The sequence below is a fragment of the Paramisgurnus dabryanus genome, chromosome 13, assembly GCF_030506205.2.
Source record: "Paramisgurnus dabryanus chromosome 13, PD_genome_1.1, whole genome shotgun sequence".
Taxonomy (NCBI): Eukaryota; Metazoa; Chordata; class Actinopteri; order Cypriniformes; family Cobitidae; genus Paramisgurnus; species Paramisgurnus dabryanus.
The window spans coordinates 4,915,780-4,932,950 of record NC_133349.1 but is presented as its reverse complement, the minus strand read 5'-3'; the positions used below and the strand labels follow the sequence as shown (position 1 = coordinate 4,932,950).

General features: G+C 36.8%; 3 protein-coding genes across 3 annotated transcripts; all 3 read left to right on the top strand.

The window, feature by feature from the left end:
- Positions 1–458: 458 nt before the first annotated feature.
- ubqln4 (ubiquilin 4) lies at positions 459–7,663 on the top strand. Its single transcript, XM_065298869.2, has 11 exons — positions 459–636; positions 1,176–1,327; positions 1,433–1,590; positions 3,646–3,908; positions 4,003–4,161; positions 4,293–4,503; positions 4,699–4,838; positions 4,951–5,034; positions 5,141–5,256; positions 6,185–6,389; positions 6,483–7,663. Exons 1-11 carry the CDS (start codon positions 490–492, stop codon positions 6,633–6,635), a joined length of 1,788 nt encoding a protein of 595 aa, XP_065154941.1. The 5' UTR covers positions 459–489; the 3' UTR covers positions 6,636–7,663.
- Positions 7,664–8,434: 771 nt separating this feature from the next.
- Positions 8,435–11,385, top strand: lamtor2 (late endosomal/lysosomal adaptor, MAPK and MTOR activator 2). Its single transcript, XM_065298872.2, has 4 exons — positions 8,435–8,691; positions 9,563–9,725; positions 10,831–10,920; positions 11,026–11,385. Exons 1-4 carry the CDS (start codon positions 8,624–8,626, stop codon positions 11,080–11,082), a joined length of 378 nt encoding a protein of 125 aa, XP_065154944.1. The 5' UTR covers positions 8,435–8,623; the 3' UTR covers positions 11,083–11,385.
- A 428-nt stretch (positions 11,386–11,813) lies between these two features.
- Positions 11,814–17,020, top strand: rab25b (RAB25, member RAS oncogene family b). Its single transcript, XM_065298870.2, has 5 exons — positions 11,814–12,087; positions 15,489–15,684; positions 15,950–16,143; positions 16,398–16,478; positions 16,586–17,020. The coding sequence occupies exons 1-5, from the start codon at positions 12,051–12,053 to the stop codon at positions 16,711–16,713; spliced, it is 636 nt and encodes a 211-aa protein (XP_065154942.1). The 5' UTR covers positions 11,814–12,050; the 3' UTR covers positions 16,714–17,020.
- Positions 17,021–17,171: the final 151 nt, after the last annotated feature.

The window sequence follows — 17,171 nt, the reverse complement described above, 5'->3', positions numbered from 1 at the left end:
CTGTTTGTGGGTTTGATCTCACCATGCAATCAAATCAATGTATCTACAGTGAGAACTATATTACTATAATCTTTTTTTATGTATACATCTGATACATTTTAGATGTTTATCATAGCCTATTTTATTTAAAGCACCCAGAGACTTTTGACGACTGTGAGCTCAAAAAGCACCTGAAGTGTATGATGACATCATCAGCTCCTTTCTGTAACGGACCATGTTATCCCTGCTGAAAAAACATACACATTCTAATGGTTTTTATTACAAAAACCAGCATAAACCATCCATTCATATCAATTACAATGTATATGATGGTTTCTGTTATTTTACTCGTGCGATAGATAAACACTGATGTTGTTTTACCTGAATGAGTAACACGCTACACCTGCAGTGGGCGCTGTGGGACAGACGATGCGCGGGTTCGGGGATCTTCGACTCTTTTCCTCGCTGCTCGTTGGCGCGATGAAGTAATGAAGTAAAAGAGGAGTAAAGATGGCGGAGAACAGCGGCACGGATCCGGCCGTGGAGACGAACACCGAGGAAAATGCCACCCCTAGCGCGACTATCATCAAAGTCACCGTCAAAACACCCAAGGATAAAGAAGAAATAGCCATCGCCGAAGATTCATCGGTCGCACAGGTGATGTTTAAGCGTTTTCGGCGTTTCTGTCAGTCAGGCTCGTTAACACAGCGGCTGTTAGCTTTAGCACGCGAGCTAACAACTGACGACGGCAAACAACACGAGCCGAAAATCGCCTCAGTGGGCGGATAAACGGAATTGTATTTGTATCGTTACTAAAATGAGATTATTGTGAGCATTGTGGTCACAATTTTGTGGTTTTACTAATGTATATAAGGCGAGGTTTTGCAATTCTGTGTTGTCGTTGTGCAACAATCGGCCTGTTCAGATAGAAGGTTCTAGTCCGTCTCTTTTGATCGCGCTTTTTCCCCGTAATGACCAATATATTCGATTTCATGAGAATATATGGCTAAAGTTGCGATGTCACGTGCTTTCCCCGCCCTGTTAAGATGACAACAACACTTTTTGTGTCTATCTGTTTCGCTTTCATTGGCAGTGTTGCTATTTTGTTGGATGATGCTCATAAGTTACGTGATGTTGCATTTATCGTATTGTACGCGGTACATAACAACAGGTGCGTTTTTTTCCCTGTTTAATAGTTTAAAGAAGAAATTTCCAAAAGATTTAAGGCGAAGCAGGACCAATTGGTTCTGATTTTTGCCGGTAAGATTTTGAAAGATGGAGACACGCTCAATCAGCATGGCATAAAAGACGGACTCACAGTTCACTTGGTCATCAAAACCGCACAGAAGTAAGTGAAAGTGCTTGTTGAGAGTCACTAGTTTCATATGCAGAGTCATTTTGTTTTTGAAGATAATCTGTTGTGGGGTCACACGTGTATTTACTTTGATTTTAGGGCTACAGGTGCTGGAAGTTCGCCGACCTCTGCCTCTTCTGGTCCTGAATCATCACAGGGCAACAATTCCGGCACCACTAACCCTATCCCTGCTGGCAACGTGGGCACATCCCCGGGAGGACCGTCCCCTGCCCCGTCACAGCCAGCCAATATACTCAGTGAGATACTTTCTTTATTCCCCAAAAGTGTAATGTTGAAGTTTATGGCTTAGTTTCTGCATCAATGTTTCTGCAGGTGTAATTGGGATGTTTGTTCATTTTATATAAAATTTTCTGTCTTATTATTATAGATAACTTCTTTTATGTTAATCTTTGTAAGATAAATTTGTGATCTTAAAATAACTCATACCAGTAGCCTAATACTGGCTTTTAGTGTATTTTGAGCGGGTCTCCTCATGGGGGCTGACATACTGAGATCATGTGACCAGCAATAGTGGTCTTTATTTCAGTAACCCTAATTGTAGACCAAAAACACGTAAAGGATCAGTCCATTTTCTTAAAAAAATCCAGATAATATACTCACCACCATGTCATCCAAAATGTCGATGTCTTTCTTTGTTCAGTCGAGGAGAAATTGTTTTTTGAGGAAAACATTCCAGGACATTTTAATTAATTTTAATGGACCCCAACACTCAACACATTTTCAACGGACTGGAGTTTCAAAGGATTCTAAATGATCCCAAACGAGGCATTAGGATCTTATCTAGCGAAATTATTGTCATTTTTGACAAGAAAATAAAAAATATGCACTTTTAAACCACAGTTTCTCATCTATCTCCGGTCCTGGAAGCTAGGCAAAATCGCATAGATAATCGGAATCGATTTTCCTCGATTATGAACCCGATTTTGCCTAGCTTCTCGGTGAACTACGGGTCTGTGTAATAAATGCCGCTCCATCTGAAAGCAGCTGATGGTGATTTAATACTAATCACCGAACCGGCTTTACTGATGACACGCGCATGATAATCACAGTCGATTTTTTGCACAGCCCTAATGTGCGTTTCATATATGTAACACGGGACCTTTCCACGTCATTACACAATTACGCGAGGCCGCGGTGGCGCGTCACAGGGCCGGAGTTAGGTGAGAAGTTGTGGTTTAAAAGTGCGTATTTTTTATTTTTCTAGTCAAAAATGACAATCGTTTCACTAGATAAGATCCTTACGCATTTGAGATCGTTTAGAGTCCTTTGAAATTTCATTGGAAAAAACTGTTAAGTGTTGGGGTCCATTAAAGTCCATTAAAATGAGAAAAATCCTGGAATGTTTTCCTTAAAAAAATATTTATTCTCGACTGAACAAAGAAAGGCATCAATGTTTTGGATGACGTGGTGGTGAGTAAATTATCTGGATTTTTTTTAAAGAAAATTTACTAATTCATTAATCTTGAAGGCTCTTTACACCTGGTATTAAGATGTGTTTAGGGGGATCAGATCACAAGTGGATGACGCTAAAGACGGGTGTAAGACGTTTTGAGCTCGTCCACTTTCGACCACATTCAAAGGTAGTCATAAACACATTCGACCGGATTTCTTTTGTTGTGTAGACGAGCATGTGGTTGAATGTGTTTGAACAGACACAAAGATCACCTACTCTTTGCTTATTTATATAATGGAATGTACTAAGCACAATGTTGTACAAAGTTTTTTTTTACTTTTAGCGCGAACACACCATGTACAGCTTTATCTTTAGGCTTTTATTGATAAAAACCTAAGCAGCTGCTCTCCGCGTCTTTCATTAGTTTAATTTTGCGAGCGTGTGAAAGTTGCACAAGCTTATTTCATCAATTGCTCTGAAATATCAGAGAAAGCTTTGTACACGCACAAAACACTGTGCAGCATGTTTACTTACAACACAAGCAGCGGACTTTAACCTAATATTAGTTTGCGTCAATTTAAACCCATCATTTCTCCCTCTCTGGTTTAAATTAAAGGGACTCCCCACAGTCTTCAAAGACCACCCCCTCAAAATAATCAGGACAGAAGCGGTCGAAAGCAGACAAAAGTGACAGATTAAAATACCAGGTGTAAATGTGAATGTGTCTCTCTCAGCTACATATGATCCGATCGACAATAACGCATCTAATACCAGGTATAAACAGCCCATTGGTTGCTTGTAAATAGCAGATTTCTACAATGGCATTAGTACCTAAAAACTAACCCTAAGATCTAGATGCGTGCCCTGCACCTTAATTCAACATAATCTTTTTTTCTAGCTGGGTTTGGTGACCTGTCAGGCCTGGCCAATCTCGGAATGGGCTCCGCCAACTTCATGGAACTTCAGCAGCAGATGCAGCGACAGCTCATGTCCAACCCAGAGATGTTGTCCCAGATCATGGAGAACCCGCTTGTGCAGAGCATGATGTCCAACCCTGACCTGATGAGACAGATGATCGTGGCCAATCCACAAATGCAGCAACTAATGGAACGCAACCCAGAGATTTCACACATGCTTAACAACCCAGAGCTTATGAGACAGGTATGTTTGAATTGAGATTTTCCGGTGCGCTTGTATATTTCAAGGCCTTCCTATATTGTGGAAAACGTTAATTTTAAACTTTCTGTCTTATAAGACAATGGAGTTGGCACGGAACCCAGCAATGATGCAAGAGATGATGCGTAACCAGGATCGGGCGCTTAGCAACCTAGAGAGTATTCCCGGTGGTTACAATGCTCTTCGGAGGATGTACACAGACATACAGGAACCTATGTTTAGTGCTGCACGTGAACAGGTCTGAATAATCCTCCATGTACATATTTTGTTTTATTTTAATACTTATTCATTAATAGTGCTTATTTATAAATTGCATCTGTTGGACTACTCAGTCTTAAATCTCATTACATTCATGTTTATTTTAAATAGTTTGGAAATAACCCCTTCTCAGCCTTGGGTGGAACTGATAGCTCGGGGATACAGCCTTCTAGGACGGAAAACCGAGAGCCCCTACCAAATCCCTGGAGCCCCCCTGACGCCAACTCCACTGGGACAGCTACCACCACCAGCTCTACAACAACCTCGACCACACCCAGCGTGTCCAATCCTCTGGGAATTGGTAGTTCTAGCCTTGGCAATGGTAATAGTTGTTTGTTTATACATCATGGATGTCAGTTAATGAAAATATTAAATGTATTCTGTAGGGACAGGTATGATTTAACAGCATGTTTTAATGAACTAGACCAATCTGTATTTAGCTCATCCTTAAGCGCAAGTAGTATTGTGTAAATCATAGATTTTATTGTAGTCTGATTTCGAGTCTGTTGTTAAGCAGGTATGTTCAACAGTCCTGGCATGCAGAGTCTCATGCAACAGATCTCTGAAAACCCTCAGTTGATGCAGAACATGCTGTCCGCTCCGTACATGCGTACTATGATGCAGTCCCTATCCCAGAATCCTGACGTTGCCTCGCAGGTTGTTTAAGCGTTATCACTTGCTTTTGTGTTTTTAATAGTTTTAAAAAGCTAATCCAGTTGTAATTGCAACGTCTTTTTTTATTTACCGTTTTACTTTTATTGTTTTTTAGGTGTTGATGAACAACCCTCTCTTTGCTGGAAATCCACAGCTACAGGATCAAATGAGACAGCAGCTTCCTGTTTTCCTACAACAGGTGCGTCTAGTTGGATTTGCTATTGCTAATTTTTTGGATACCATTTCGATTTATTCGTTTTCTAATTAATTTGTATTAATTGGCTTGTTTGTCGTCTGACTTGTAGATGCAGAACCCAGAAGCCCTTTCTGTCATGACCAATCCTCGAGCCATGCGAGCCCTAATGCAGATCCAGGAGGGATTGCAAACTCTTCAAACCGAAGCCCCTGGTCTCATGCCAAGGTACAGTTTTGTTTATCAGCTACCATAGAAACAAGTAGGGATGGTGTATTGTCTCACAAAGGGTTGGCTTAAAAATCATATGACAAAACTATACGAAACAGGGTTCCCACGGGTCCTTGAAGGTTTGTGAATTTAGGTAAAAAAAATCTAGGCCCTGGGAATATTCATACATAGATACAGGTCATTGAAAGTGCTTGAATCTATTTTATGCAAGAAGTTTTCTGGGAAAAAAAATCCATATTATTCCCTGTGTAGTGTAGGATAATATTATAAAAATTCTAGACTTTTTAATCACACGTGCTAAACTGTTTGCTTTAAATGCTTATATCTTCTGTATCCGAATGTTGATTCATACCAAAATGCTTTTTTGCATAGTTGTGTTTGACACATGAAAACGTCTTGGGTTATGTATGTAACTGTTGTTCCCTGAGAAGGGAACGAGACGCTGCGTCTCCCTTGCCATACTTCCTGCGTCCCTGTAACGCCGTCTTTGGCAATATTTCAGATAGTGATATACTCCCGCGTCACCCGGTCTTTGTCGTTAAGTCTCACCATTGGTTGAATTTGATATACACATTCAGACACACTTACCATTGGAGGCGTCCAAGGTCCTTGAATTTGAAGTTAAGTAAGGTGTGGGAACTCTGAAGAAATAAAATGAACACTTGGCTCACCCAAAAATTTACGCACCCTCATGTTGTTCTAAACCTACACAACTTTCTTTCTGCCGTCGAACACAAGGATATTTTATAATATCTGTTAAACTACAGAGTTACGGTACGCATTGACTTTCCTAGTAGGAAAAACAGATTTAGATTTTCAGGTTTAGAACAATCTGAGGGTGAGTAAACAACGAGTGTTTGGGTGAACTATACATGCATGTAAAAATATATGTTGCATATTTTAAATTTGCATTGTTTCTTTCTAGTTTGGCGCCTGGTGGTGTCCCAGGTGGCATTCCAGGTGGCATTCCAGGTGCCATCCCAGTTGGCATCCCAGGTGTAAACGTGACCCCTGAGAATGCTCCGCCCCCCACCCAGGGCCCCACCCCCGCTGCTGGTACTAATCCCACCCAGCAGCAGCTCATGCAGCAGATGTTACAGATGTTCGCTGGAGGTGGAGGAAGTGCATCGGTACTCGTTAACTTTTAGTTTATAACTATTTTGTGAAAATTGCAGTCATGTTTCTGTGTGCAAAACGAAAAACCTTTTGTCATTGCGTTGCAGACTCAGACTCCAGAAGTGCGTTTCCAACAACAGCTGGAGCAGCTGAGTGCCATGGGCTTCATCAACAGAGAAGCCAACCTTCAGGCCCTCATCGCCACCGGGGGCGACATCAACGCCGCCATCGAAAGACTACTCGGCTCCCAGCCTTCCTAATTCCACCAACTGAGAGCAGAGCGCAAATGGAGACAATAAATGAACATAGTCCTTCATCACATAAAATCTGACAAGCCCTGCCTAGACAGAAGTCCAATTACTTCTCGTCTTTTTTTTTTTCTTTCTTTGTCGCTTCGATTGTTTGATCTCTGAATCATAATCAAATGGGTTTCAAATTTGTTTCATTGAACAAAAAAATAAACCACAATCGCTCTGAAACAACCTCACACTAACCCCTCATCACTAGTAAGATGAGACAAAGCTTACATTTGCTGAAACAAGTTTAGGCTACCGTTCCTAACAATTTAAACGTACTCACGTGAGGGCACTACTCACTGGTTAGGGGAGTTAAAACTATATGCTTGAATTCCTAGGCCAGAGTAATTCTTGTCTTTTGTGAGAATGCTTGGGTTTTCTTCATTTCTCCTCGGTTTCTCCTAAATCATGCCTGATCGAACCAGTATTTATTGCGAAAATGTAGAGCTTACTCTTTACTCCTTTTCCGCCCCTCTTCAGTTCACTTTGATTTGAGACTTCTTCAACATTTGTTGTTCTAATTGGAATCTAATAGATATGACCATGTTCAAGCACTATAACACAATGACTCTGATCGCTTACACTTCAAGTTGTTTTAGAAAGGAATGAATTTTGGAAGTTATATTCAATGTGAAGTCATCTCTTCGTTTACCTTCGCAAGAAGTGTAAATGAGACAACAGTAAAAGTTTGTCATGTGGGTAAGGTTGTAACGAAGCGTCAATAAAATATTTCTCAGCTTAACAAGCAACGATGAACGCAGAAGCCATTTGTTGTGGTTATATCTTTATGCTTTGATATAGGAAATACATTAGTGGCTGGATATTCAATCCTTGAGTTTATATAACAAAACTGGTTATTGATAGTGATGGTAGCTTTTCTGTGCACCACCAGCCATCTAATGAAACTGACAGCTGAGTTTTGGTGTGAAATAAAATGTGTTCGGTTTTTCTTTACATACACAATACACTCTTAATCTACGTTTATTGTTTTACATTTGTGAGTTGTGTTTACTGTAAGCTGGTTGATCAAAATAACAGTGAGAGGTGCTGCATGGCCATATACTTAACCTGTAACAAGATTTTAATTTTTGAGGACTGTATACAACATTCAAGCAACAAGAAAATTCAATTATACTTCAGTGCATAAATTGTGTTACGTTTGTTACAATGTAGGCATTATATGGCATTGCTACATTCTTTTATAATTATGCATATTGCTTAAACTAGTCAGCAGAAGTGTTTAACTAATGTACTCAAATATACAATGTAATAAGAAGACCTTAATAAAATCCCCAGGGTTCCCACAGTCATGAAAAAATGGAAATACCAAGTAATGTAGATTTCCTATAATGGAAGAAACAAATAAATTAGTTATAATAGTTTTATAAATAAGAAAAAATAAAACAATTTAAGGATATATAATCAGAATCCAAGTCAAATCTAATTACTAAAAACTGATTTATGCATGTTTGTGTAATTATAATATAAATTGTGGTGTTTTCCAAACAGGGTTTATATTAGTCCCAGACTAACATGCATGCTTGAGCCGTCTTAACTATAAAACTTGAAGTATAAAAACTATAAGCTTGCATTGACATCTCTTATCAGTGCTATTGTTTTGTTTCTAGAAGTACCCTAGTAATGTTTCTTGTAAGGTATGTATTAAATACTACTTAAATGTCCTAATATAGCTAAGGCCTTATCCTGGATTAATCTAAACCCTGTCTGGAAAACCTACAGGATCATCCGTAATCTCCCTCCTTTGTGAAATTTTCTGCAAGTCATAGACGCCACGTTTTTGTAGTTCGGGGGTTAAACTACATTTCCCATGACTCATCAGGCCGGAAGTCGGAGTCAGCTGACGTTCGAGTTCTGCATTTGGAAGTTGGTTGCTAAAGTCTCGCTGTCATTTAAGACGTTTATTGGGTTTATTGTCTTTTTTTTTGTACATTATGTTGCGTCCTAAAGCATTAACTCAAGTACTCAGTCAAGCAAATACAAGTGGAGTACAAAGCACACTGTAAGTATATGAAAACGATCTTTCTTCACGTGATTTTAGCTTTAGCTGGCAAATAAATAGATGGTAAACAATGTGTTGTACATGCTTGTTGTTGTTATAGTATTGAAATATTGCACTTGATTTCCTTTTTATAACTGGTTGGGAATTAACAGTATTGTTGACATGCCTGTTAAATGTTGTTATGATATATTATATGCGTTCATATTCATACTTTTCCCTTAAAAAGTATTGGGACATAATAACCACAAATGTCTAAATCTGTCTAAATGTAGCCTAATTTTATGAAATACTAAAAAATATCAATAGTAGCCTACAAGCAAATTTCAAAGTTTAAGTAAAAAAACAAACAAACCCATACAGCAAAAAATATAATTTTTAAAAATATTTGAAAATATACAAAAAAATGATAAGAAAATATATGTGCTGAAATATATTTTGAAATGTGTTTACAAAAATGTTTTTTTGCCAGTATATTTAAAAATATATTTGAAAAATAAATAAAGAAATAAGCATTTATATTCACGTCGCATTGGAAGAAAAACTTGTAAATATAACAAGTTTAAAAAAGGTAAAAATTAAATATTATTTTAAACTGCAAAAATATACTTATACATTTTATATTTTATACATACTTATACATTTTATTAACTTTTATATTTTAGTCGGGAAAAACATGTTTTGCCCTATGGGTTGTAAAAAAAATTGTTGTATGGGAACTAAAAAATACAAAATAGATGTGATGAGACGACATTATGTTTGGTTTTGTCATTTTATATTTTGTGAGAGAAATTTAAGTCAGTCTTATGTGTCCAAAACATGTCAAAATCAGATTCAAAAGTGTTGCATTAATTCTGTGTTATGTTGTATTTAGACTATTGAATAACGAAGGCTCTCTGCTGGCCTATTCTGGATATGGAGACACAGATGCAAGAGTCACAGCAGCTATCGCCAGCAACATCTGGGCGGCATATGACAAAAACGGGCACCAGGCCTTTAATGAAGACAAACTGAAATTCATTCTGATGGATTGTATGGTAGGAATAAAACAATTGTGTTATTATTGTGCTGATAATTATAATTCAAGTCTGATCTAGAGACAACGATTAGCCTAGGTCATGTAAAGGTCTACCAATAAACAACAAAAGCAACATGCATCAAACATGTGTGAACAAATTCAGCACAGCAGCAGATTATTTATATATCTATAAATAAGAGTATTCACTCACCTAAAGGATTATTAGGAACACCTGTTCAATTTCTCATTGGTGTAATGGTGTGGGGGATGTTTTCTTGGCACACTTTAGGCCCCTTAGTGCCAATTGGGCATCGTTTAAATGCCACGGCCTACCAGAGCATTGTTTCTGACCATGTCCATCCATTTATGACCCCCATACCCATTCTCTGATGGCTACTTCCAGCATGCAGCATGTCACAAACCTCGAATCATTTCAAATTGGTTTCTTGAACATGACAATGAGTTCACTGTACTAAAATGGCCCCCACAGTCACCAGATCTCAACCCAATAGAGCATCTTTGAGATGTGGTGGAATGGGAGCTTTGTGCCCTGGATGTGGATCCCACAAATCTCCATCAACTGCAAGATGCTATCCTATTAATATGGGCCAATATTTCTTAAGAATGCTTTCAGCATCTTGTTGAATCAATGCCACGTAGAATTAAGGCAGTTCTGAAGGCGAAAGGGGGTCAAACACAGTATTAGTATGGTGTTCCTAATAATCCTTTAGGTGAGTTTATATATAGAATTGAACATGGTATTTATTGTCCCCATAAAAAGATTGTAATCTAATGTTAAATACTTTTCCTGAGACTAAAAGACAAATTCTAAATAGTAATACACTGGCAGACAAATGGTCCCAAGCTGTCACTGCATGGGCATGACCCTTTAAAAAGGTCCTAATATGCACCATTTAGGTTTGGTGCCAATATGGACCTTTGAGGTTCTAAAATGTACTCTTTACATGCAAATGTGTACTTTTTAAAAGGTACCATTGTTCTGACAGTGTACTAAAAACAATACTAATATGGCAAAACAATTTAGGGGTTTGTTGGTCTGCAATGCTGATATTTCAATAGTTTTTGTCATTATAATGCAATGCATTTTCTCTTCCTCTCTTCAGGAGGGAAGGGTGGCCATTACACGTGTCGCAAACTTATTGCTTTGCATGTACGCCAAAGAGACCGTAGGATTTGGCATGCTTAAAGCCAAGGTGAGACACACGATTTATGAACTATCGATTTTCGAAAAGCATATAAACAAATTCACCTTTTGGTTTCATGAGCAATCGTAAAATGACTGCATGTTATGTTTGCAGGCCGAAGCTTTAGTGCAGTACCTTGAAGAACCACTAACACAAGTGGCAGCATCATAAGGAGTTTTTATTCTTCTGAAACATGTATTTGTGTACATTGAATTCTGATCTTTAAGATGTGGAGATATCATTTTTATGGCTTTATTTATTTGTCTACATTATAGGTTGAGTGACCATCACACTTTTCATAAGCATAAATTCATCTGAATTGCAGTTTTTTTATTTTCTTGTTTCTTATTGCAGTCTGTGATCAAGTTGCATCTAGTGCTTGTCCGAATAAGTATTACATTTCTTTCTTGTTTTTTCTGTTGTTACTGTTTTTCTTGCCTCAAATAAATAAATAAAATAGTTACTTTATGCTCATTGCTTATGTTGACTTTCAGTAAAGTTAAAACCTTAGGTTCTACAAAATCTGAAATACTTTATTGTAATTGTAGTAATAAGTTCACCAAATATTACACATACATATAAACACATCTAAAGAAGAAAAATCATCCTGCTTTAGACATTTGTTTAAAGATACATTTTTATCACAGAAAGCTAGCAAATCATCAAAAATATGTAACATAGGAAGGGATTTTTCCAAGGTAACCGATCTCCGGAAGCTCGGCGTAAAAGAAAAGGTGATTGCGCCTGAGGGGGGAGGTGCACGGTGTGAATGTCCTCTTTTTATTGGCTGAGCAGGTGCACTATTACATCCAGTTTCATGTGACTGCACCTGCGCTCGCCCTACCTGTTTGACCTGACTTCAGCTCACCTGAAGCCCCGCCCACCTTCCCCCACTTACAGCACATCTGATAGCGGAACTGCTTGGCTAAATAACAGGACTAGTTCCTCGTACAAACAAGTGAACTGTTCACCATATACGGTTGAGTTTGACTCATGTATTTAATTGATTTTCTGCTATTCTAAACCGACAGATGCAAAATAGTGGGGTGGAACTTTTTGACAATTTATTTTTTATGGGATTGTGACTCATGCAGCACTTGTAGTATAGATTTGTAAAGAGGTGCTACAGAAGAGGAAATATGGGGTCTGATGAGGCCTACAACTTTGTTTTCAAAGGTAAGTTTTGCCAAGTTTCTATCAAGTATTTTTGTGTTATAGCCCTGCACATATTGAAGAATGCATAGTATAGAGACAACTGTCATCTCATACTTTTCATGCCAATGTCATGTACCCGATGACACATAAACGACACCTGATACAACCTTAAACGGTCATTTACATATTTGTTATTTGTTTTATTAATGCATTCCACAAAAACATTTAATGGTTTGTGCAGTATGGCTGGTGCTTTTTTTTAGAGAAATATGCGACAAGGAAATTCTGATCAATGTGCCTTTTGCACAAACAAACTAGTTTGCTGGTGGCTGGGAATATCAATACTATATTTTTTAAATGTATTTTGTCCTATAGGTGGGTACAGGGCACGAAATCTGACATCTGAAAATCTGACACATTGCCATGACAACAAGGGTGTGTTTACACAAGATTAAGTTAGGTTACTCAGTATAGGAAGGGAAATAGTTGTACCTGTTAAAATTGTTCAGAGTAGTTACTCAACTAAAAACCACCAACCTCCCGTGTGTTGTAATCGTAATCATAGTTGTGTGCGTGTTGAAATATTTAAATTTACAAAAAAGAGAAGGAAGTCTTTAATGAGGTTGTCAATGTACAAGATACAAGAGCATGTCACAGATATATTTCCATTACTTGATCTTACCGTTTAAACCAGACGTTTTCAATCCTGCTCCTGCACACCTTCCTTTCTACATGTAAACAGTTTTGTAGACAAAACTATATATTATTGCCCCCTTAGGCAAAATATTAAATCCTCTCTAATTTGTAAGTTGCTTTGGATTAAAGGGTTACCTAAATGTTGAATCAAAATTCAAGTTTTAGCCGTTTGGGTTGGAGATCAGGACCCCCAGTTCAGACGCACAGCACTGCACATTCACTTTAGTTCATATCTGCTAAAAATGTTGATGATTTTAATCAAGCGTTGCATAAGGAAGAAATACAAAATGTGATGTTCTGTACCTTTTATTTGCCATGATATAAATCACTCCAATTCCAGTAATTTCATAATTGTCCAAGGTGGAGTGTTGATTTTAGTGATGAAATGTTTGAGTCATCCAGGTTGCACCTACCATAAGCCAGACTTGCATGCAGGGAGTGCTGGACAAACTCATCCAGTGTGGTTGTTTTTCCCAGTAACACCAGGATTAGTTTTATCTCTACATTCTTAAAAATACAGGAGCTTCCCAATGACATAGAAGAACCATTATGGTTCCGTAAAGAACATTTAACATCTGAAAAACATTTCCGTTTTAAAGAACCTTTATGGTTCCTCTACAAAATGGGGCTAAAAGCTTGTAATCACAGGGAACCATTTGTAGAGCTACATAGCACCTCTTTAAAACAATAAGTGGTGCTAAAGCATGACATGAAAGCATGAAAAATGGTTCACCTACGATTACGAGCAAGTCAACGACTTTGAGTGCAATTTAGCGTCATTTTTTAGAGTGCATCGCATGGCAATTTGTGCGTATTTTACGAGATGGCTTATTTTCATGAATTTGTACGACCACATTCGTAAATTGTACGATTTGCCTTGACCCCTGTGACGTTGAGGTTACGGGTGGGGGTTTATTATTGTTTTTTTTAATGATAATTGTACGGTTTTGCACGATTAACTTAATAATAATTTATACGAATTACCCAACTTTAAGGGCATCTCAACTTTTAATGATGCAAGTGCAAAAGTGGTATTAAATGTTAACTTTTAAGGAAAGATTCTTACTTAATAAGAATCTTGAAAAAATATAATTATATCTAATATAATATATAAATACATACGCACGCACGTATGCACACACAGTAAAAAATCTTGAATCAACAATCATATTTACAAGTTATGTTAACTTACTATTATTTATCTTGACTAGAGCTGAGTTGCTACAACTTTTATAAGTTATAACAACTCATCTGTAGTTATAAAAAGCTCATCTCTAGTCAAGATAAATAATAGTAAGTTGAAATGACTTGTAAATCTGAATTGATTCTACAAAAAAAATTAAGGCAGCAAATTTCAAAAATTTTGAAACTTGGTTTTGCAAGACAATCCAAAGTACGATTTTAAGTTTTGACCTGAAATAGGTTGACATAAAAACTAGTTGAAAAAACTTACATTTTTATTTTAATGTAACTTAACAAATTATGTTGAATTGACAAAAATGCTGAATTTTTTACACTGTGCACTGAAAAAAATACTTTACTGCCTTAAAATTTTTTGTTAAATCAACTCAGATTTACAAGTAATGTCAACAGAGATGAGTTGTCACAACTTATAAAATATAGTTGAGAAAAGTCAACTTAATTTTATAAGTTATAACAACTCACCTGTAGTTATAAAAAATCATCTCTAGTCAAGATAAATAATAGTACGTTGAAATGACTTGTAAATCCGAGTTGATTCAACAAAAAATTTTAAGGCAGCAAAGTATTTTTTACAGTGTGCCTATAACAAAAAGTTGGATGCTGTAGGTTTATGCTCATATTACATTTACATTTATTAAAGTTTAAACATCAGATTTACTACTGCATTTGGAATAATGCATTGATTGTAATTGCATTGTTTAATGTAAAAAATATTACACATAAGATCATATTAATTAGATAAATATTAAATGTCACCCTCTTAGTCACAAAACATTATTTGTGGTTGTTAATATGTTGTAATATAATATTAATGTTTCAAAAATACCCACAACAGCCAAGGCAAGATTGCATGCATCTGACTAAATCATCCTGTGAGTGTTTGGTCCTTTAATTCTCCACTAATCATTGACTTTACACAAACAGACTATGCAAACAGACCAGTCCCTAAACATTCATTGTATGAATGGGCCAATTGAGTAGGCAAACTATGCCCCCCTGTTTAGATGACTTAATGACCTTGATTCCAGGTACTGATCAGCAGTGTTGCGGATAACGCATTACAAGTAACGTGCATTACGCAATAATATTACTTTTCTGAAGTAACGAGAAAAGTAACGCATTACTTTATAAATGTACACATTAATATTTGAGTTACTTTTTTAAAAAGTAACGCAAGTTACTTTTCATTTTAATTAATTCAATGGAAAAAACTAAACTCATTGAGATGGCAGGCCAGAGCTTCACATTTTTGCGATGGAAATATGCAATTTCTGAACGCCGAACTTTTCAGTCATAAAAGTCACCTGCCAGGCCTGAACGAGATCAAGCCTCAGCCAAGTAAGAAAATGTAACGCAAAAGTAACTTAAATGTACGTAAGCATTACTTTCCATGAAAAGTAACTAAGTAACGCAATTATTTACTTTTTTGGGGGAGTAACCTAATATTGTAATGTATTGCTTTTAAAAGTAACTTTTCCCAACACTGCTGATCAGTTCTTGTACAAACGTCTTTTTTATTGCAGTTGTTTTGATTGGAGAATCTGGTGTGGGTAAAAGCAACTTGCTGTCACGGTTCACCAAAAATGAATTCAATCACGACAGCCGCACAACCATCGGGGTAGAATTCAGCACAAGGACTGTGCAGCTGAACGGTCTCACCATCAAAGCTCAGATATGGGACACAGCCGGGTTGGAACGGTATCGGGCCATAACTTCAGCGTGAGTTATGCTTGGCATACCTGACAAATGATGCTGAAGAATAAATACAATTATTATAATATCCAAGTGCTAATAAACGTACTAATATTGATAATACGCTTGTATGCAAATACAATACATTTTGAATATATTTAAATAATAATAATAATAATTTGACAACAGTGGGGAAGCATGTTGCATTAACTATATAAGTTTTAACACTAATCCTGCTTTCATGTCCCAAAAGGTATTATAACAGTCATGCATTTATTGTGAATAATTTCAGCTATTACCGTGGAGCAGTTGGAGCTCTTCTGGTCTATGATATTTCAAAGCACTTGACCTATGAAAGCGCCGAGCGTTGGCTGAAGGAACTCTACGATCATGCAGATCCTCATATCGTGGTGATGCTCGTGGGCAACAAAACAGACCTGGGAGCAGTACGATCTGTTCCAACAGAGGATGCAAAGGACTTTGCAGGTATTTATTTAAGGGAGTTCATTGACTTAACTAGTGCATGTTTGTTTAATATAATTTTTAAGCTCTTTTTTATACTTTTAAAGTTTATATTATATGTTATGGCCTGTAACACCTTGTGATCCATAACCAAGTGTACCTAATCCTAATAAGTAAAAATGTAACAATTTGAAAAAGCAGAAAAAATTACGAATTTGCACACCAAATTCATAATTGTATAATCACCCATATGATCATAAATCTTTGTCCTAATATAGAAAAGAATGGTCTTCTGTTCATGGAAACGTCAGCGTTAGAGTCAACAAATGTTGAAGCAGCATTCAACACTGTCCTTACAGGTATACTGTTTGTTATGAAAACATCACACAGTATTTACATGTGTTTCTTTCTCAGTCTAGCTTGACACATGATTTCATTGTCATAAATACAATTCTATTCATTTCAGAAATCCATAAAAAAGTGAACAGCAAAGAAGTGACTCGAGGGTCTTTAAATGCCGTGACACTTTCCTATCCTAAAGCTCCAACAGAGGATACACAAGAGGAGAAGAAGTCCTGCTGCAAGAACATCTGATGGAGCTTTCCTGATGGAACGACATTATGAAAGTCCTTGTGTAAATTCAGGGTGCAGCGTATAGAGCTTAGGAGGACCCAGTGTCTGTCAGCTCTCAGAAACATCCTGAGTGATAAATAATGAAAGGAAATAAAACCATTTCATTGGCTGATAAAGCCATATGAATATTACCAATTAAAGGCATTTTATGTGTTTGTCAGGTTTGACAAGTATAAATGCCAATTTTATATAAATATTTCCTCTTATTTCTTTGCAAAAACATTTTTGCATGAATATTATTTTATTATTAAATTGTTATTTAATTACACATTTGAATTCATTTTTTTTATGTTATAAGTGTGTAAGATTCCCATTCATGCAATCATTTCTGCGTAATTCAACACAAACAATGGTAATAATTAAATATAGCAAATAAACTACATTAGGTAAAATATTCTGTTTATTTAAAAGTTTTTTCT